We start from the raw sequence: 17,111 nt of genomic DNA on the forward strand, positions 1-17,111 counted from the left end.
ATGCTGTTTAAGGGAATACAATAAAATATGAGGAAGGCGATAAAGCTACTAGCACTATTTTTCTCCATTTTTTTAAAAGCCACTTCTTTGACTTTATCTTTGATGCTAAATTCCCTATAGGAAGACAGTCCTGTTAAGTATCCAGGTGTGTTTTCACAGAGAAATCATTAGTGTTCAGCTGCATGATGAAGTTGCCTATCCATAGCTAACCAAAAATAGGACGAGTCACCATCCTGCAATTACACTTTATAAAGTTTATTGAATCTATCACCCACTTTCACTTTTTAAGTATCTGCCCTGGTTTTTCCTGACCACACACACAAAATCCGTTTTTAGCTCATTCTCATAAGCTCTAACCAACATATTAAATTGGTATTTATCAAAATTATTGTCAAAAACTTGTCACTTTAGGGGTTAGGGAGATGGCTCAGTAGAACAAGCACTTGTCTGGCAAGTGCAAGGGCCTAAGTTCAATCCCCGGTTCCACCAAAAAATTGTCACTTTCATTTTATTTATATTCCATCTGCATAGCTATCTGTAACATCTATCATTTTTGGTAAAATTAAGTATTAAATCGAGAAAAGAACTAAACGACAACATTAAATACTAAACATTTTCAAAATACTAAACACCTAATCTCCACGTAAATGTGCTATCATTTATTGTCTTTTAAAGTCTTGGGGCAGTTAAAAATTTGTATCAAGCGTTTCTAGTTCATTTAGATAGGTTTGCATTAGAAGGGTAAACTGTGTTCCAGAAATACTGTAGCAATCTGACAATATGTATCAAGAACTTTTCAAAGCATTCTTATACACTCTTTCCTTCGTAATTCTACTTCCAAAAGCCTGAGGGAAAAAAATTTTAAAGCAAAGACCCTGAGTTTAATCCCCAGTAACCCTCACAGAAAAAAAAAAAAAAAAAAAAAAAAAAAAAACAAAACTAGAAGCAGTAGCCAGGTGTCTTGGCTCATGCCTATTATCCTAGCAGTTAGAAGGCTGAAACAGGAGTATCTCAAATCCAAGCCAACCTGGGCAACTTGGAAAGACTGTCATAAAAATTTTTTAAAGGGATAGGACTGTATCAGTGATGGAACACATTCTTAGCATGTGGAAGGCCCCGGAGTTCAATCCCCAGTATGGGAGTGGAGTAAGTGGAGTAATAAACCTGCTACTGTGATCCACGCCTGTAGTTCTAGCACTTGGAAGGAGGATCACTTGGAGGATCTTGAACCCAGAAGTTTAAGACCAGCCTGAGTAACACAGCAAAGTCCCTTCTAAAATAAAATGAGAAAATGGTCTCAATATTACATTTAGTGGGGAAAAAAAAAAAAGGACATAAAATGTTACAGAAAACAATGTATCTCAACTCTGCACCTATGTGTGGATCTATGACTGGAATTATACCAATATGCCTAATCTCTAGGGGAAAAGATTAGAGAGTCCTTGTTTCAGTTGTTTTTCAAGATTTAATAAGCAGCATATGTTTTAGTTCTGTAATTTATTTTTAAACTATTTCCTTAAAGATTATAATTCTTCAAATACATCTCTAAAATAAAACTTGAATTCTATCAGCTATTTTATAATCTATTAACACTGAACATTTGACCACATGCTTCTTTCCTAAATATTCTATCATATTCTATCAGCTTAATTATTTGGGATTTTTCTCTAATTTCAGCACTGAACACAAGCATTTACAATCGCTAAACTACAGAGGAATCTTTTAAATGTGAATATAATATGTAACATAAAAACAAGCTTTTTTTCCACATATACAAGCTTTTTAATTTCATTTTATAAGCCTAATTTAAAATTGCCAATTTTCAGCATTTCACCAAAGGCTAGTGTTTCCAGTGTTTATCTTACTAAAATAACATTTGTAACTCTTGTACACTGAAAACATTATAACTGGTCTAACACCTAACTCAAAAAAAATCCTAAGACTATTGTACTTGAAAGATGACATTAGGTTTTCTCAGCATGTTGCCTCTAGACCTAGGTACAAAGATCAAACCAAATATTAACTTTGGGCACACACTGACATCAAACTATCAACCAGAACAGAGCGGAGCATACACTTCACACATTTTCATCTTCCCTCTTCTCTCCTAATAGGTGCTTTGCTCTACATTCTCCTTTAGATGGGACAGGACAGAAAGGTCCTGAGAGAAACTTGTTTAAATATGGTGCATTCCTGACAGGGATTTCACTGACATTCATTCATTAACAGCTTTCAATGGACTGTGCAGAAGTTCCCAAGACAAAGTAATAAATAAAATGTCTCATTCAATCCCCAGTGACAAAAACCCATTTCAAAGCAAAGAAACATTGCACCTTTTCCTAAATAAAATGGTACTTTGAGATATTTATATAATCATTAATTCTACTTGCCTTGGTCCAAGTCCGTGAAACAATAAAAGCAAAAATCAGTGCAACGTAAAACAAGTGCCACACTAAACCACAGGAAAAGACCACATCTTTTTCTAATGAAAATTTTGGTAATTCACCTCATTGTGGAAAATACACCATTTCCAGTGCTATATGACACGTGTATGAATGAATTTAGCATTCATACTAAACTTGAGCTATCAATATGTAAAGAGAGCTGGGGATACAGCCCTGCTGCACAGTGCCTGTCTGGCAAGGATTGAGTTCATGCTTGGTGCAATTTCAGGTACCAAAAACAAACCAAGGTGTTAAAAAAAAAAAAAAGTATCAAAACTTTGTAAATACTCAAATTTATATTGGTTTTTTCCTTATGTTTTGATATACTCAAGAATAAATTTATATCCAAACCCTTAGGATTTTTTAAAAAATTACATCTCGAAGTTATTCTGGTACAATAAGCCAAAAAGACTGACATCAAATATGTATGTGTCTTATAAGTGTTTATGTTGGAGGGAGAGAGAATATCAACAAATAAGCTCTTGCTAAGGGATTCCACAAGGAGGAAGGTTTTTATTTGAATGTAGTGGTAGGTCTTTGTTTTGTTTATCTATTTTAAATACAAGTGCAAACAATATGTGATGGTGCAAACCTGTAATTCTAGCACTCGGGCAGGGATCCCTGCAAGTTCTGGGCCAAATTGTGCCACATAGTGAGTTCAAGGCCAGGCTGAACTACATAGTGAGACCCTTTCTAAAAAAAAAAAAAAAGCAAGTGCAATGCAAAGAAATGATAGTTTATTCCTGCAGTCCACCCAGTAGGGAGAACTGCTTAAGCCCATTGAGTTGAAGACCTGCATGAACAATCTGGAGAGACCCCCATCTCAAGAAAAAGCCAAAACTGAATAAATAAAACTACAAGTCCATTACACTTCTAATGCAAAAATTTTAAATTTACCAAAGTCATGACCAGGCAGGGCATACAAATAATTTCTAAAAATCTGCCTTTTGCAGGGGGGGGGGTAATTAAGAGATGCTTTCACTTAAAAAGTTCTAACAAATTGAGTTATTCAACATCTCTTTTAATCCTCTGAAAGTACCTCAGCTCAATCAAATCTCAATTGAGACCAGCAAAAAGAAAGGCACAGACTGGCATCTCTACAATGACTTGCACTTTATATAAAATGTGAAAGCCTTTAGTAGGTATTTGCAAAAATTAAGAAAAACAATTGATCAACTGTCCTTGAACAGCAAAAAAGCCAAAGACGCTAACGTGAGACATATATATATATATATATATATATATATCTTATCAAAACAGAAAAATGTATAAACCACATCAGTGTCATCATCATCAAAATGTAGGTTTCAAAAGACATCACGAAAAGGTTCACTTAATTTCTTAAGAAATAGTAACAAGCAACTGCACTCATTTCCTGTTCAGGTTCAATTCAAATTTCTGCCATTTCCTTTTAGGGGAAATAGTACAGCAATACAGAGCAGAGGGTCAGCAATGCTTTACCACCAAATCTTACAGAAAAGAAGAAAACTATCCAGGACTGGGTCTTTACACTCAAGATGAGCAATCCACTTTCTATAGTACTCTTACACATTCAATAATTTCACCCCCACCCCCCCACACACAAAAAGGCAACCTGTAAACCAAAGAACAACAAGAATGCCCATTTTGAAGAGTCACGGCCTAGCAACAGAATCATTTCAAGAGTTTTAATGTGCTAGACAATGTGAGATTACTTACAACGAAACAGAATCATTCTAGTGGAATTTTTACCGTGCAAGAGCATGTCACCCTGCCCTCGGTAATTATGCTTATGCAGTGAAAGGTATGTATTAAAATAGAAAATATACAGGTAGCAATGCAGCTGCGACACTTCCAGATAATTAAGTCTACCCAACGGTAGAAGGTTTCTGCAAAGGATAGGCCCCAAAGCCCAGGATCCTTCCACCCTTCTCCAAGACGCGTGGTTTGGCCAAAGCAGTGTCTCCTAATGGGATAGGGTAAAGGAAGAGGGTTCAACAGGAAGGAAAATCTGGGGAGAGGGGTTCACACTGCATTAGTGGTGCTGGCAAAGGAGACGGCAGAGGGTACTGAGAGATTCACTGCAAAGGCGAGTTTGTGGGGCCTGTCGGAGAGAAGGCCTCGCCTAGGAGTTGCAACACACTCTTTCTCCAGTGCGCAGCGCTCGGCCTGGGGGAGGGGAAGGAGGGGAAACAGCTGCCAGGGGAGCAGCGGGCCCAGCCCGGCCCGGCCCGCTCACCGTGAGTGTGTCGTCTATGTAGAGGGGAATCTGCCTCCTCTCGAAGGGGAACTCCTCCTCCCCGTCCCTGCACACTGCCACCAGTCGCGCCATCGTCCCCGACGCTGCCGTTGCCACCGTCACCACCTCCTCCCAGCTGCCGCCGCTGCTGCTCCAGCCGCTGCCGCCTCCTCCCAGCTCCTGCCTGCAACAGCCAAACCCCGCGAACGTAAGCACCCGCCGCCGCGCAGCACATTCGCCACAGGGAGGAGGGAGCCGAGCCGGAGGGGACGGGAGAGCCACGCTGCGTTTCCCATCACCCGATTCCACACGCGCTCAGCCAATCAGCTCCGGGCAGCGCCGGGACCCGCCCCCTCGCGCCGCTCTCCCTCCTTCTCCCCCCGCCCGCCGGCCTCCAGTCAGGGTCCAAAGGCGAGGCGGAAAGGACCCGCCGGCCCAGGGCTTCCCCGCCCGTCACGGGCGTCCCGGATCCGGGATCTCCGCTCCATAACCCATTCCCCGCTTCCTGCTGCCGAGATGCCCTCAGCCCCAGCTGACCCCTACTCCCCTTCCTGGTGCGCCCCGCCCAGCGGGTCCCCTAGGCTGCAGCTGCCCAGCGCGACCCCGCCTCTGGGAGGGATCGACCCCGCCTCAGCTCTGCAGAGTCCGGGAAAGGGGCAGGCTCGGACCTCGTCCTCACCCTGCTTCGCTGGTGGGCTCCCGGTTCTGACCTTCACCGCTTTCGCGGTCGCCTCCCTGGCCCCCACCTCTGCTCCCCGTTACCGGCTGACGAGGCCCGCGTCAGGGCCGGCCTGGGCAGGAGCGCGGCTGAGAGTGCCGTTTCCTCTCCAGGCTCGGTCAGCCGCTCGCGCCACGGGGAGTGGGGGAGGGAAGGCGGGAGACGTGGGGAGGGTGGGGCAGGGAGGGGCCGAGGGTTGCGGGCGGGGTCCCCGCCTCTTCTCGCGAGACTGCGGGCCGCGGCTCTCGTCCTAGCTTCCGAGGTCTGTGTAGAGGGGGTATACTGCCCCAGCCATCCAGCTCCTGTCACCGGTGCTTAGATCCCGAGTTTAGGTCCTCCAGTTCGGAATAGGGCTGATAGGACTAAGTGGACTTACACCTCAGTCCTCCGTGCGGGGCTGAGCACAGCTCTCCAGGGATAAAGGGAGCCGGGATGAGCTAACTCAGGATCCTGGCCCAGGGAGGACTTGGGTACGTAGTGAGAAGCTAAGGCTCCGGGGGTCAGTGGGGAACAGAAGCGAACGGGAGCGAGAGGCGAACTCTGGCCTTGGTTTCCAGGCACTTGACGCCACTTGGTTCCCCCTACGGGTTAACTGAAAAGAAAAGAACCCGGCCTCCTTGGCTGATACAGCGAGAGCCAGCTGCATAGCTGCTTCTGAGCGTCCAGATCCCCCGGGAGGAAGGAAGCTACTCGTGCTGACAGGTTTTTTGCTTTATTGCGCTGGAGGCAAATAGAACACTGAATGGTGTTTATGCATCCTGACCAAAGTTGTTTAAATTTAGGCTGAGTTAATTTGTGTATGTGTGTGTTTTTGAAAGAGGGTCCTGCTATGCAGCCTGACCAAGGCCAGCCTGGTCTCATACTCGCAGTAATCCTCCTGCCTCAGCCTCCTGGGTGCTGGGATTACAGGCGTGCGCAGTGCCCCACCACACTGGGCTGAGTTAATATTAATTTAGGGACTCCTTTGAGCAAAGTACTGGTGGTGAGAAAAGCACTGCAGTGGGCAAAGGCCCTTCCTTCGGACTGGCTCCCAGACGCAGAGCTGCCATCAACACGGTTCCTGTCCACTGTCCACTCCGTGCACTCAGATCCTACCTTGAAGACTTAAAGACCAGTTGAAAGGTCAAAACACTTTTGTTGGGGTGTATTTTGCCTGTGAAGGTCTTGATGACCTTAAGGATAAATACATTTGCCGCTTTTATAACTGACCAGTCCTAAGGACAGCTGTGTTTCCTGGTAGAATAAAGTTTTGTTACTGACCTTTAAAAATATTTTGCCCCGGTCTCTGTGTGTGTGTGTGTGTGTGTGTGTGTATGACATCATATGAAGTCTTAGAAACTCACAACAAAAACTCGAGTGCATCCTTAGCCATGCTGACTTATGACATTGTGTGGTCACTGTTAGGGTAAATGACATAATAAGCTGGAAGAACCATTGTTTAGTTCCAAAGTGTGACTTATCTTTTCATATTCAGAAAGCAGAACCATATGGTCATTAGCTTAAATCCCGTAAGTGTATAGAATGTACACGCAGCTTAAAAGTTTATGGGTTTCAGTTAAAATTTGGACATTTTTAAAGAACCTTGCATTACAAAACATTTTAGGGTCTAGAAGTGCTTCTTTTTTTTTTTTTTTTTTTTTGTTCCTCGAATGCCTTCAGGGCACTTTTGGCCAGCGGGAGAGTTGTGAGGTTCGAACTCCAGCAACCTGAGGCTGACAGCTTTGTGGAAGCAGCCACTTAAAGGCCTGAGCTAGGGCCAGGCCCCCTAGAAGTGCTTCTGTAGGTTTACCTACTTTGTCTTTTAAGCTTCATTTGGGTTATGTTTGGTACTATTGAGAGTAACAAGCTTAATTCACCGTTGCTAGCTTACTCATTACTGAACACTACTAGCAAAGAACAGCTGCAAAGAAAATATTTGATTAAAATACTTTTCATAGCTTTCACCCAAACTTTGTTTAACATAAAAATCAATGACAGAATGTTTTTAAATATTGTTGCCTGTATCTGAGAATCTGTAGATTGGGTTTTCTTTTACATGAACTGACAGTGGGAGGTTCTATTGCACTGTTAAAAACAGAAATATATTTTCCTTAGATAATTTTACAAGGAAAAATAATATCCACAAGTTGAAAGGTAGCCTCCTAGCATAGTATTACGTCTCTACAATCCCAGCAACCTGGGAAGCTGAGGCAGGAGGATTATAAATTCAAGATTTCCCTATGCAATTTAGCAAGATCTTGTTTAATTTTTTTTTTTTTTTTTTCTGGGCATGGTGATACACAGCTATAATCCAGCACTTAGGAGGTTAAAGTAGGAGGATGCTTCAACTTCTAGGCCAGCCCAGGCAACATAAGCAAGTTCAAGGCCAGTCTGCCCCACATAGTAAGATCCTGTCTCAAAACAAAGTTTTTAAAGTTTGAAGAGACTGGGCGTGGTGGTATGTGCCTGTAACCCCAGCTCTTGGCAGGCTGTAAATAGGCAGATCACTACAGATTTGATCTAGTAGTGACCCTGAACACCCTGTAGACCCTTCCCTAAAAAATACAAAAAAATATATATATATAAAATAAATTTCGAAGTGGGAGATAGCTCAGTGGTTTATGTGCCTGCCTGGCAAGTGAAAGGTCCTGGGTACAGCATGCCCAGTCTCAACTGCCCTCTCAAGGAGCCTGAGGGCCAAAGCCAGAATGGCAGGCCCTGGGGATGGAACCCTTGGCCCCTGTGCCTGCTTGCAGGCACTTTAATCCACTGAGCTATTTGGCTGGCCCGTGTCTTCACGTTGATTATCATCTTCCTTGGTTGAGGTAGTGTGCGGATAAATTAGTGTTCCCCCCATCCTTTGACTCTCAACAAAACAAAAAAACTATGGGGACTTTGGCTACTTACTAGATGAAATCTTATTCAGAGATGGTTTCACTTTGCAGTTCAGGCCGACTTTATAATCACTTTGAGATTTTTTTTTTTTTTTGCGGAACCGAGCATTGAACTCAGACCCTTGCACTTGTCAGGAAAGTGCTTATTCTACTGAGCCATCTCCCCAGCCCTATAATCACTTTGTAACCCAGGCTGGCCTCCAACTCGAAGCCATCCTCCTGGCTCAGCCTCCCAAATGCTGGGATTACAGGCATGCTCCACCCCTGTGGCAACCTATGCCTTTTTTTCTTACCAGTTTGTAATTTTACTTAACCTGTGTGTCCCACTAGGATGCAAGCTCTAAGATCTTATGAAATTTGTGTGTTGCCTGTCATTGTATCCCAAGTAGACTAAAATGTCTCAAAGCAGAACTTGTCTCTATACAGCAGAACTATCATACAATTAACTTCTCAATTCATTATGTATTTGATTTTGAACATTTGCTACTTTTTTGTAGGCTTTATTAAAAACCAAAGTTAAACAATACTGACAGTCTGCAATTCATAGTGAAACACTTTCATGTAAATATTCCATTTGATGTAGACAAATAATGAAAAATACAACATGACATAAGGTGATGTTTAAGATAGTAATCCCAACTGTCCCATGTTCCAGTGTCAAAACGCTGAAGTTTCCTTAAAATATTGGCAGTTAACAAATTTTAACAAGTTACAAGGCTTTATTTCTTTTCTACTGGTTTTATATGTTGAAAAATATTGAAGAAGCAGGGAGGCCCAGTGACACATGCCTATAATCGCAACTGCTCAGGAAGCTGAAGCAGAATGACCCCCACCTGGGCAAACTATTGAGACCCCCCTACTTGAAAGAAAAGGGGAACAGAAGAGGAAAAGAAAGGTAGACATCATCACTATAGAGAGGACTAGAACGTCAGGGTTGTTTTCTTGGAGACAGGGTCTCATTATATAGCCCAGGGTGGCCTCGAACTTTTAATGATCCCCTGCCTCAGCCTACCAAGTGCTGGGACTATAAGCATGCAGCACCCTGCCTGGAATTTTATTTTTATGACAAGAGTATGTCAAGACTTGGTTTTTGAAAGCCCACTGTTCTCACGTTCTCCATTAATATGTTGCTCAAATATAAATATGCCCTACCCGTATTCATCACCAAAGCTTCACAGTTTTACCTTGCAAATAAAGTACATATATAATTAAACAATTGGTAAACATATAGATATAAAGCAAAAAGAATGCCCACAAGGTACTGCTGTGTAATGTATCTATCATTAGGTTGATCAGGCCAGTTGTTACATTTGACAGCAAGAAAAATATCAACTGGTTTCTATTCAGAGCTGTAATTAAACAAGGACTGGATTCCTTTCTTTCAGCTTTGAGGACTAGAAGTTCAGAATGCTTTTTATTTGAACTAGGTGACTGGATAAGTTTCCAAGAACATGGTACTAGAGCCCCTTTAATCAGAAATTTGGCAAAACTCAAAATTATATCAGTCAGTAATAAACAACTTAGAAAGATGAGGCTAGAAGCAACTATCCACATACAAAAGGCTAAATTGGCCATTCTTCGAGATACTGCTTCTACCTTTACTTGAACCATGTAAAGAGATATGAACAGGCTAATACTTACTAGTAGAAGACAACATGCTACTTTTATCCAGTCTTTGATATGTGTTCTGTTCCTAAACACATACAATCCTGTTTGTACACCAGCCATGTGAATTGCCACATACCCCAAAGTAGAGATTATTCCTTCTCGGTTAGCATTTAATAAACCAACTCTTGTACCACTACCATCAGTGCCATACAAAATCAACCTCTTCAGTGGGGTTAAATCAAGAGTTAGCTGGTATAACACAGTAATACTGATGGCCACAATCCAGGATTTATTTAGGGGGAAAACAATAAAAAGCATTGTTGTTACTAGTTTTACAAAAATTACGGTAAAGAAAAAGTTCCAGTGTACTCCATACTCAGTTAAATGTTCCTGATAGTCTATGGATTTTATAGCAACTAATCGTCCTACTCCTAGTATGATTAATGGCCAAACAGAGTACAGTGATTTTAGAAGATGATAAAATCCAGATCCCTCCATATATTTTCTTCTGATCTCTGGACAAACCATTGCACTCCCAAAAACCAAGCCGCCTACTCCAAAATCCATTGCCCCTGTCCCATAGAGCTCGGTTTTGGCAAATCTTCTGGGGAAAAGTGGGAAGTCCACAGCCAAAATGGCAATAGCAACAAATACACTGTTAGATACTCGGTAACAAGAGATGGTTGGATTGTATTCTGATTCTAGACTGACTTGCAAGAATTTTTCAAGGATTTTCTGGACAGGCAGTCTAGCATAGCAAGTTCTCTTTTGGTATATTTGATACAACAGCCCTGCTCCACAGATAATTATGATGAGAAGTTCAAGAAAGACAAATGAAGACAGAATAGTCAAAGCAATCATAAGGGGAACTACTAGGACAACAAAGTCAATGAAGAATTGAGTTCTCCAGGTATAGGAAAAAGACCACAAGTGCTGTAAGGAAATGATCAGGAGCCCCCTGCACAAGATACAGAATGCAGGTAAGCACAAGCCCTGGGTGATTTCCAGCACGCTCGTTCCATTGAGGTTACTGATGAAAGCTTCTTTCATCTGCTTTTGAGACATTTTTTTCTTTCTGTGAAAACAAGAACAAGGGAATGGATTTGTAGAAAGCATTCTTATGAAAATGACATATATACCCTGACTTTCATTTTACTCCTATTTCTAGGTTTCAGAGCAGCAGGTTAGGCCCTAGTGATTTAAAATCAAAGGGCAAACCTAGGACATGGAATTCCCCCTTCAAGGATTGTGTTAAGAAGCTGATGCTTGGAGCCAGGGAGATGGCTCAGTAGAATAAGTGCTTCCCTGGCAAGCATAAGGGCCTGAGTTCAATCCTTGGTTCTGGAGAAAAAAAGAAGCTGATGCTTTAGGGTATAGATATGTCATCTGAAGAGTATGAAGTTATCTGTAGGAAGCTTTAATTATTTTCAGTATGAGGTAGATTCAGTTACATGGCAAATCTGGGATGAAAATCCTAAGAATGGCATCATAGACAAATTTCTATTATCGGGGCTGGGCAAATATAGCTTCGGGGCACAGCACCTGCCTGGCAAGTGCAAGGTCATGAGTTCAATTCCTGGTACCCTCCCCCCCACAAAAAAAGAAATAGTTTAGCACTCCAGAGGTTAGCATTTAGGAGGCTAAGGCAAAAGTTTAAGCCAGAAATGCACTGTGAAACCCTATCTCAAAAAGACCAGAAGAAAACAAAGCAAAACCACTTACATTAGCACAGTCCCTATGTGCTAATACTGCCTAAGGAAAATGAATACAGTAGTTAGTGGTTTTCTTTCAGTCAAACTAGAAGCTGGGAGTGGTGGTGCTCACCTGCAATCTCAGCACTCAGAGGTTGAGGCCACACTGGATTGCTCTGTGTTGAAGGTCAGCTTGGACTACAAAAGTTCAAGGCCTGCCTCAACTACATAGCAAGAACCTGTTTAAAAAAGGAAAAACGGGCTGGGGAGATAGCTCAGTAGAATAAGCACTTGCCTGGCAAGCGCAAGGTCCTGAGTTCAATCCCCAGTACCAAAAAGAAAAAAGGAAAAAAAAAAAAAAAAAACCAACTACAGGCAAAAACAAGGGGAGAAGCTCAAAGGATGCTTTAGAGTTTGGGGTCCTCAAATTCTGTTCAAAGCCTCTCTGAACCTACTGTCTCCTGTACAAAATGCGAGCCCTCCTGAAACCCAGGCTGCTGCCCTCCCCCTTTGTCTTTTTGAGACAGGGTCTCCCTATGCAACTCAGGTGGCCTTGAACTCACTTGATAGCTGAGGCTAGTCTCAAACTCGAAATGATCCTCCTGCCTCAGCCTCCCGAGTGCTGGGACTACAAGTTGTAAACCACCATGCCCGGCTGCTCTTCTTATTTACTTAAGTCATAGTCTTCCTTTAACGAATGTAAAAGATCTCTGCCACATGCCAATGTCTGACAAGTGGCACACCGGCAGGACCCATTTACTAGCCACTATACTGAATAAATAAATGGCTACGCATGCACTAGAGCCGGCCTGGGCCCTGCAATAATACTTCGCCGTAACTGAAGTGCAAAAGCTGGCCTCTCAAAGCCCTTTTCCTAGCAGTGGCCCGCCGTGGCCGGGACCCGCCGTGGCCCGGACCCACCGCTCCCGCAGCAGCGCTTCCGCCTCCCGAGCGGCGCTTCCGGTGTCCGCGGGGCTGCCTGTCTGCACTTCCGGCCCGCAGATGCTTGGCGCCGTGGTCGGATTGCCGCGCGCTGCCTCCCCATTACGTTCCCACCGGGTCGTGGCCCTGGGCTGGTCCCTGAGAAGAGTAGCATAGGCGGCCCCCGGACCCACAGCGAGGCCCTAACAGGGGTAACCGTGCGGCGCGCTCACACGGGATCTACTCGCGGCGCCCCCTACCAAACTAGTTTACGACCCTCGGAGCCCAGCAAAGCACGCTTCCCGCAAGTCTCCCCCAGAACCCTGGAGGCCGTCTTAATGCCTGCCCCTTACCCACGGTTTCCCCTCTCTAGTCTCAGGTGGAGCCTGCCGGCTGGACCGCTCCGGCCACGTGTGCCCCGCCGCGTGCGCGCGCGCCCCGCCCCGGGGAGGAGCCGGCCGGCGCCCGGCGCGGTGGCTGGAACAGCGGCTGGACGGGTTCGACGCGGTCCCGGCTCCTGCTGCTCTCGGCTCGCCGCCGCGTCTCTTCCCTCCTCGGAATCCTCACCCAGCTTCGCCCCGTTCGCCCGCCGTTCAGTTGGCGGGGTCTGCACGCTCGGCAGCTTGGGGCGTGGGACGGGTGAGTGCCAGCCCAAATCCGAAGCCCTTCACGGCCCCAAGAGGGCAGGGAAGCCAGTTGGCCTCGCAGCTCTAAGGTAGAAAAGGCACCTCCCCTTACCTCCCTAAATCGCCCTATCCCTTTCCCTCTTCCTTTTCCGTTTCGGGCCGCTCTTGTCCCAAGTGAAAGTAGCCCTGCTACTTTGCCAAGAAGGTCCTTGTTTCCCAAGAACAAGGACCTTTCACGGTCATCCTTCACCTTTCTACCTTGTTATTACAGAGCAGACCAGGACGGAAGGGGGTCCCGGTTGGCAGACTGGATCTGGACCCCTGCTCTATTCCAGACCTATCCAACAACTGGGGGAGAGAGGGTTTTGGGGGGATGCTGGTCCTGAGAGGCTTCAGGGAAGCCTTGCCCTTGGCTGGGATCGTGTCCACCCTGCCTAAAGGACAGACTTACTCTCCCCGTGCCAGGTGCTTCCGGAGCGGCATCCTGCCCTGGGCACGTCGCCCGCACCAGGAGTCGCACCTCCCGCCAGGAACCTAGGGCGGAGCGGCTGGGTTCCCAGGACCCTTACCCAGGGCTCCCGCCACCCCCCATCTGTCTTCCAAACCAAAAAAAAAAAAAAAACAAACCAAAGCGGGGAGGAGAAGGAGATCAGGTTGCCACCTGCCTAGACTCAGAGTTGCACCTATTCATTACTCCCTTCTGCCCACTGCAGTCACACCCTTTGGTAACCACGAACACAGAGCGGGAACGGGGAGAACTAAAGAAAACCGCTCTACTCTGCTTTGACTCCAGCTTCGAGCTGATAGTGCATGGCAAAACCAAATCTGCAATGTTTGCCGGGAAAGTAGCCCATTTGAGACAACTTAGCCCCCCCCCCCATGTTATTCCATTTGCAAATGAAAAAAAAAGTAATAATAAGGTGTAAAGAGCTCTTGTGATCTGTAAAGGGGTGTGAGCTTTGAATTCTAAAATGCCCCATCTGGTGCTCACCAAGGGTTTCTCTAGATAAACCAATAGCCCAGGGAGGTTTGTTCGCCTTGAGTCTCCCTAGACCTCCACATGACTATCTCTTGGATGGGATCATATCAGTGTCCAGAGTGAAGGTGCCTGATACAGTCCTGATAACTTTTTCTGAGCTGTCCTTTTCTACTTTTCCATGGCAGTCCCTATTCCTAGCTTCTTTAAAAATTAGATGCTCTATTCCCAGCACTCAGGAGGTTGAGGCAGGAGGTAGTGGCAAGTTCGAGTCTAGCCTGGTCTACACAATGAACTCAAGGCTGACCGGAGCTAGATTAGGTGTATTCAGAGCCTTGTTAGGGATAAAGGTGTGCCTGATTCCCAACCCTCTTTGCTGGGGGAAGTGTTGAGGCCTGCGATCTCCCAAGTGTGAAGGTCAGCATGCCTCACAGAGTGTCAGCTCACCTAACACCCTCCATCTCCCATGGGTCCCCCTGATTAGCATCCCCACATGGATTAGCAACGTTTAGTTGTAGCCCTAACACCATTCCCCCTCAGTGAATATTCATGTTTGTACTGTGTGTGGTGCTTTCATACCATGACCTTATTGACCTTCATAAGCACCCTGCACATTATGTTTAATGAGCCCCATTTTCAAGGTGAGTTGGAGGTAGATGATACAGCTTACCCAAGGTCACACACCCAGTGAATGGCTGCACCACAATTTTGCTCTCTTACAACAGCTCTCCTGTTATGTCAGGAGTTGACTCCAGCCTCTTCTCCCCATCTGGCTGACTGTACTGAAATAAGATATTTCCATCCAGTGGAAAAGATAGGGCATGAGGCTGTCTCCCCTGTCTAACCTCTGTAGCCTACTGACCCAGAAGATTTGCAGCCCCACCTAACCCTAAAATTAGTAAAACTGGCCCTGAGGTGATTTGTTTGGATTTGTTGTTCATTTGTAGCCCTGGCTGGCCTTGAACTCTTCTTGATGATCTTCCTGCCTCAGCCTCTGGAGTGCTGGGATTACAGTCATGCACCACCACACCCGGCCCAGAGGTTTTACTACAAGTAGAACTTCACAAAGTAGCCCAAGGGATCTCTGGAAGCGCTCATCAAAGTTTTCCCTGTTCTGTAATTATCAGGGAAAGGGACAAACTCTCACTCTTTGCCCAGGCCTGACCTAGTTCTCATTTTGGTTCTGCTTAGTAGGAGGAGTAGGAGTGAGTCACCCTGGAGAAATTCTCACCTGTGTGTGGCCCTTGTCTTCTGTCTTCATGCCACAGACTCTAAGATGACTCGTCTGAGCCTCCAGACCTGAGCACTTCACTGGAAGTAGGCGCATGGCCCTATGACCAAGTGGATAGCAGTCCTTAGGCCTGCCACCCGGAACCCTGGCTGATCACACTGAAGCAGGATGCTCCGTCAGGTGAGATGTCAACATTATAAAACTCAGGCCCTCAGTCTTTCATGTGCCTGGAGTTTCTGTTGCTTTTACATGAAAGGACAGGAAAGACTCCTTAAAGGTCTTTCCTCTGTTTTCCCTTTAGGTTATCACCCCAGTGCTCTGGAGGTATAATTTGAATCTCTCCTGTTGTGGTTTTTAGCTCTTTTCCTTGGGAGGGTTAAGATGGGATAGGTAAAGGAATCCTTAGGTCACTTTGTTGACTTTAGAGAGAGGGAATCTTGAGCAAAATCTCTACCAACATGCTGCTAAGACACAGTAAAAGCTGAGGATATCCAAGAGTGTTCTTTGACGCTGAGCTTAAAGAATAAGAAGGAATTAGTCAAGTAGAGAAGGATAATAAACATCCAGGCACAGTGGTCAGCCTCTTCAAAAATGTAGATGATATATGTGAAATTACAGAAAGATTCTGATGGATGGATGGATCATGGAGTATGTGAATCTTGTCTTTACTCCAGGCTTCTGCCTCTGAAGAGGCTGCTGTCACCCCCAACCTCTAAGGTTCCAAATCCTCTAAGTATTGCCTGGCACACTGGGTTGAGGTACATATTTCACAGTGTAGTTGAGTCCTAGGGCAGCAAGACAGCCAGGTGTGGGGCTGGCCAGCCTGAAAAGACTCCTGGGAGATACTGCTGCTAGCACTTCCTACCATTTGGCTCAGGAAACAGTCTGGAAGGCTGGAAAGAAACTTATTTATTTATTTGCAGGGAAATTTATTAGAGACAGGGAATAGGGATTAGGAATAGCTCTTGAGAGACAGGAGAGGTCCTGAGTGAATAGGTTGCTCAGACTTATTTTTAAATTTTTGAAATGGTCTCACTATGCGGCTCAGACTCCTAGTGATCCTCCTGACTCAGCCTCCCTAGTGCCGGGATTATAGGGGTGGACCACCACACCTAGTTCGGAGTCAGCACTGCATGTGGTACTAGGGATGGAACTTGGGACCTTGTGCTTGCCAGTCAGGTGTTTATGCTACCAAGCTATCTCTGCAGCTCTACCCAGACTTTGGTATTTAAACTTTTTTTCCCCCAAAACAGCCATGTTTACCACTTACCATACTATCAACTCTCATGTGTTAAGCCCTTGTTATACAGAAGGCTGAGTGTTATATGCTATTTTGTTTAATGCATACACCATTCCTATGAGGAATGGATTGTGTTATGTGCTAGGCAGTTCTATAGTGTCCCCATTCTAGAGAACAGCAGGGATCTGAAAGGCTAAATGAGTGTTTCAAGGTCATATCAGAAATTTGAAAAAATAAGGATAAACAAAAGCAACATTAAGGACTGTCCAGATACTCAGCAGGCTAAAGCCCCTGCTTAAGCAGAGCCTACGGGCTGGGGTTTGATTGTGGCACCACAAAGCCTGCTGGGCCCCGCCCCGGGGGCACACTGGCTGGGCATGGTCGCGCGCACCTCTAATCCCAGTGCTTGGGAGGCTGGAAAACAGGAGGATCACTACGAGTAGGATCTACACAGTGAGACCTTGTAGATCCTGTACTATATTCATTAAAAAAAAGCAACATTAAAATTATTCAAAATCATACTAACCAGAAATAACATTAGAGAGAATGTCCTAATTTTTTTTTT

At 45.0% G+C, this 17,111-nt stretch overlaps 3 protein-coding genes across 12 annotated transcripts in view; 1 reads left to right on the forward strand and 2 right to left on the reverse strand.

The window, feature by feature from the left end:
• Ggnbp2 (gametogenetin binding protein 2) overlaps positions 1-5,555 on the reverse strand; it is a 55,063-nt gene extending 49,508 nt beyond the window's left edge. For 3 of the 6 annotated variants that reach the window (XM_023703154.1, XM_023703153.1, XM_023703151.1), the window contains exons 1-2: positions 5,342-5,527; positions 4,663-4,846 (exon numbers count right to left, since the gene is read on the reverse strand). In XM_023703154.1, the coding sequence (XP_023558922.1) occupies positions 4,663-4,755 (93 nt within the window). In that variant the 5' untranslated portion in view covers positions 4,756-4,846; positions 5,342-5,527. Of the gene's footprint in view, positions 1-4,662; positions 4,949-5,330 lie in introns of those variants that run through there. The other 3 variants (XM_004643013.1, XM_023703152.1, XM_012517324.2) reach the window with 3 other exon arrangements.
• A 3,688-nt stretch (positions 5,556-9,243) lies between these two features.
• On the reverse strand, positions 9,244-12,899 carry Pigw (phosphatidylinositol glycan anchor biosynthesis class W). 5 transcript variants are annotated; one of them, XM_023703139.1, is made up of 3 exons: positions 12,827-12,845; positions 11,686-11,791; positions 9,244-10,936 (listed from the first exon to the last, which is right to left on the reverse strand). In XM_023703139.1, exon 3 carries the CDS (start codon positions 10,924-10,926, stop codon positions 9,415-9,417), a length of 1,512 nt encoding a protein of 503 aa, XP_023558907.1. In that variant the 5' UTR covers positions 10,927-10,936; positions 11,686-11,791; positions 12,827-12,845; the 3' UTR covers positions 9,244-9,414. The 5 variants fall into 5 exon arrangements, with proteins under 5 accessions (XP_023558907.1, XP_023558905.1, XP_023558904.1 ...); XM_023703137.1 differs by lacking the exon at positions 12,827-12,845 and adding an exon at positions 12,474-12,491; XM_023703136.1 differs by lacking the exon at positions 12,827-12,845 and adding an exon at positions 12,116-12,140.
• A 123-nt stretch (positions 12,900-13,022) lies between these two features.
• Myo19 (myosin XIX) overlaps positions 13,023-17,111 on the forward strand; it is a 41,578-nt gene continuing 37,489 nt past the window's right edge. Inside the window, exons 1-2 of the mRNA XM_023703156.1 lie at positions 13,023-13,112; positions 15,344-15,486. Coding sequence (XP_023558924.1) covers positions 15,475-15,486 — 12 coding nt within the window. The 5' untranslated portion in view covers positions 13,023-13,112; positions 15,344-15,474. The remainder of the gene's footprint in view (positions 13,113-15,343; positions 15,487-17,111) is intronic.

Source organism: Octodon degus, unplaced genomic scaffold (genome assembly GCF_000260255.1).
Source record: "Octodon degus isolate 3935 unplaced genomic scaffold, OctDeg1.0 scaffold00164, whole genome shotgun sequence".
NCBI classification, from domain to species: domain Eukaryota; kingdom Metazoa; phylum Chordata; class Mammalia; order Rodentia; family Octodontidae; genus Octodon; species Octodon degus.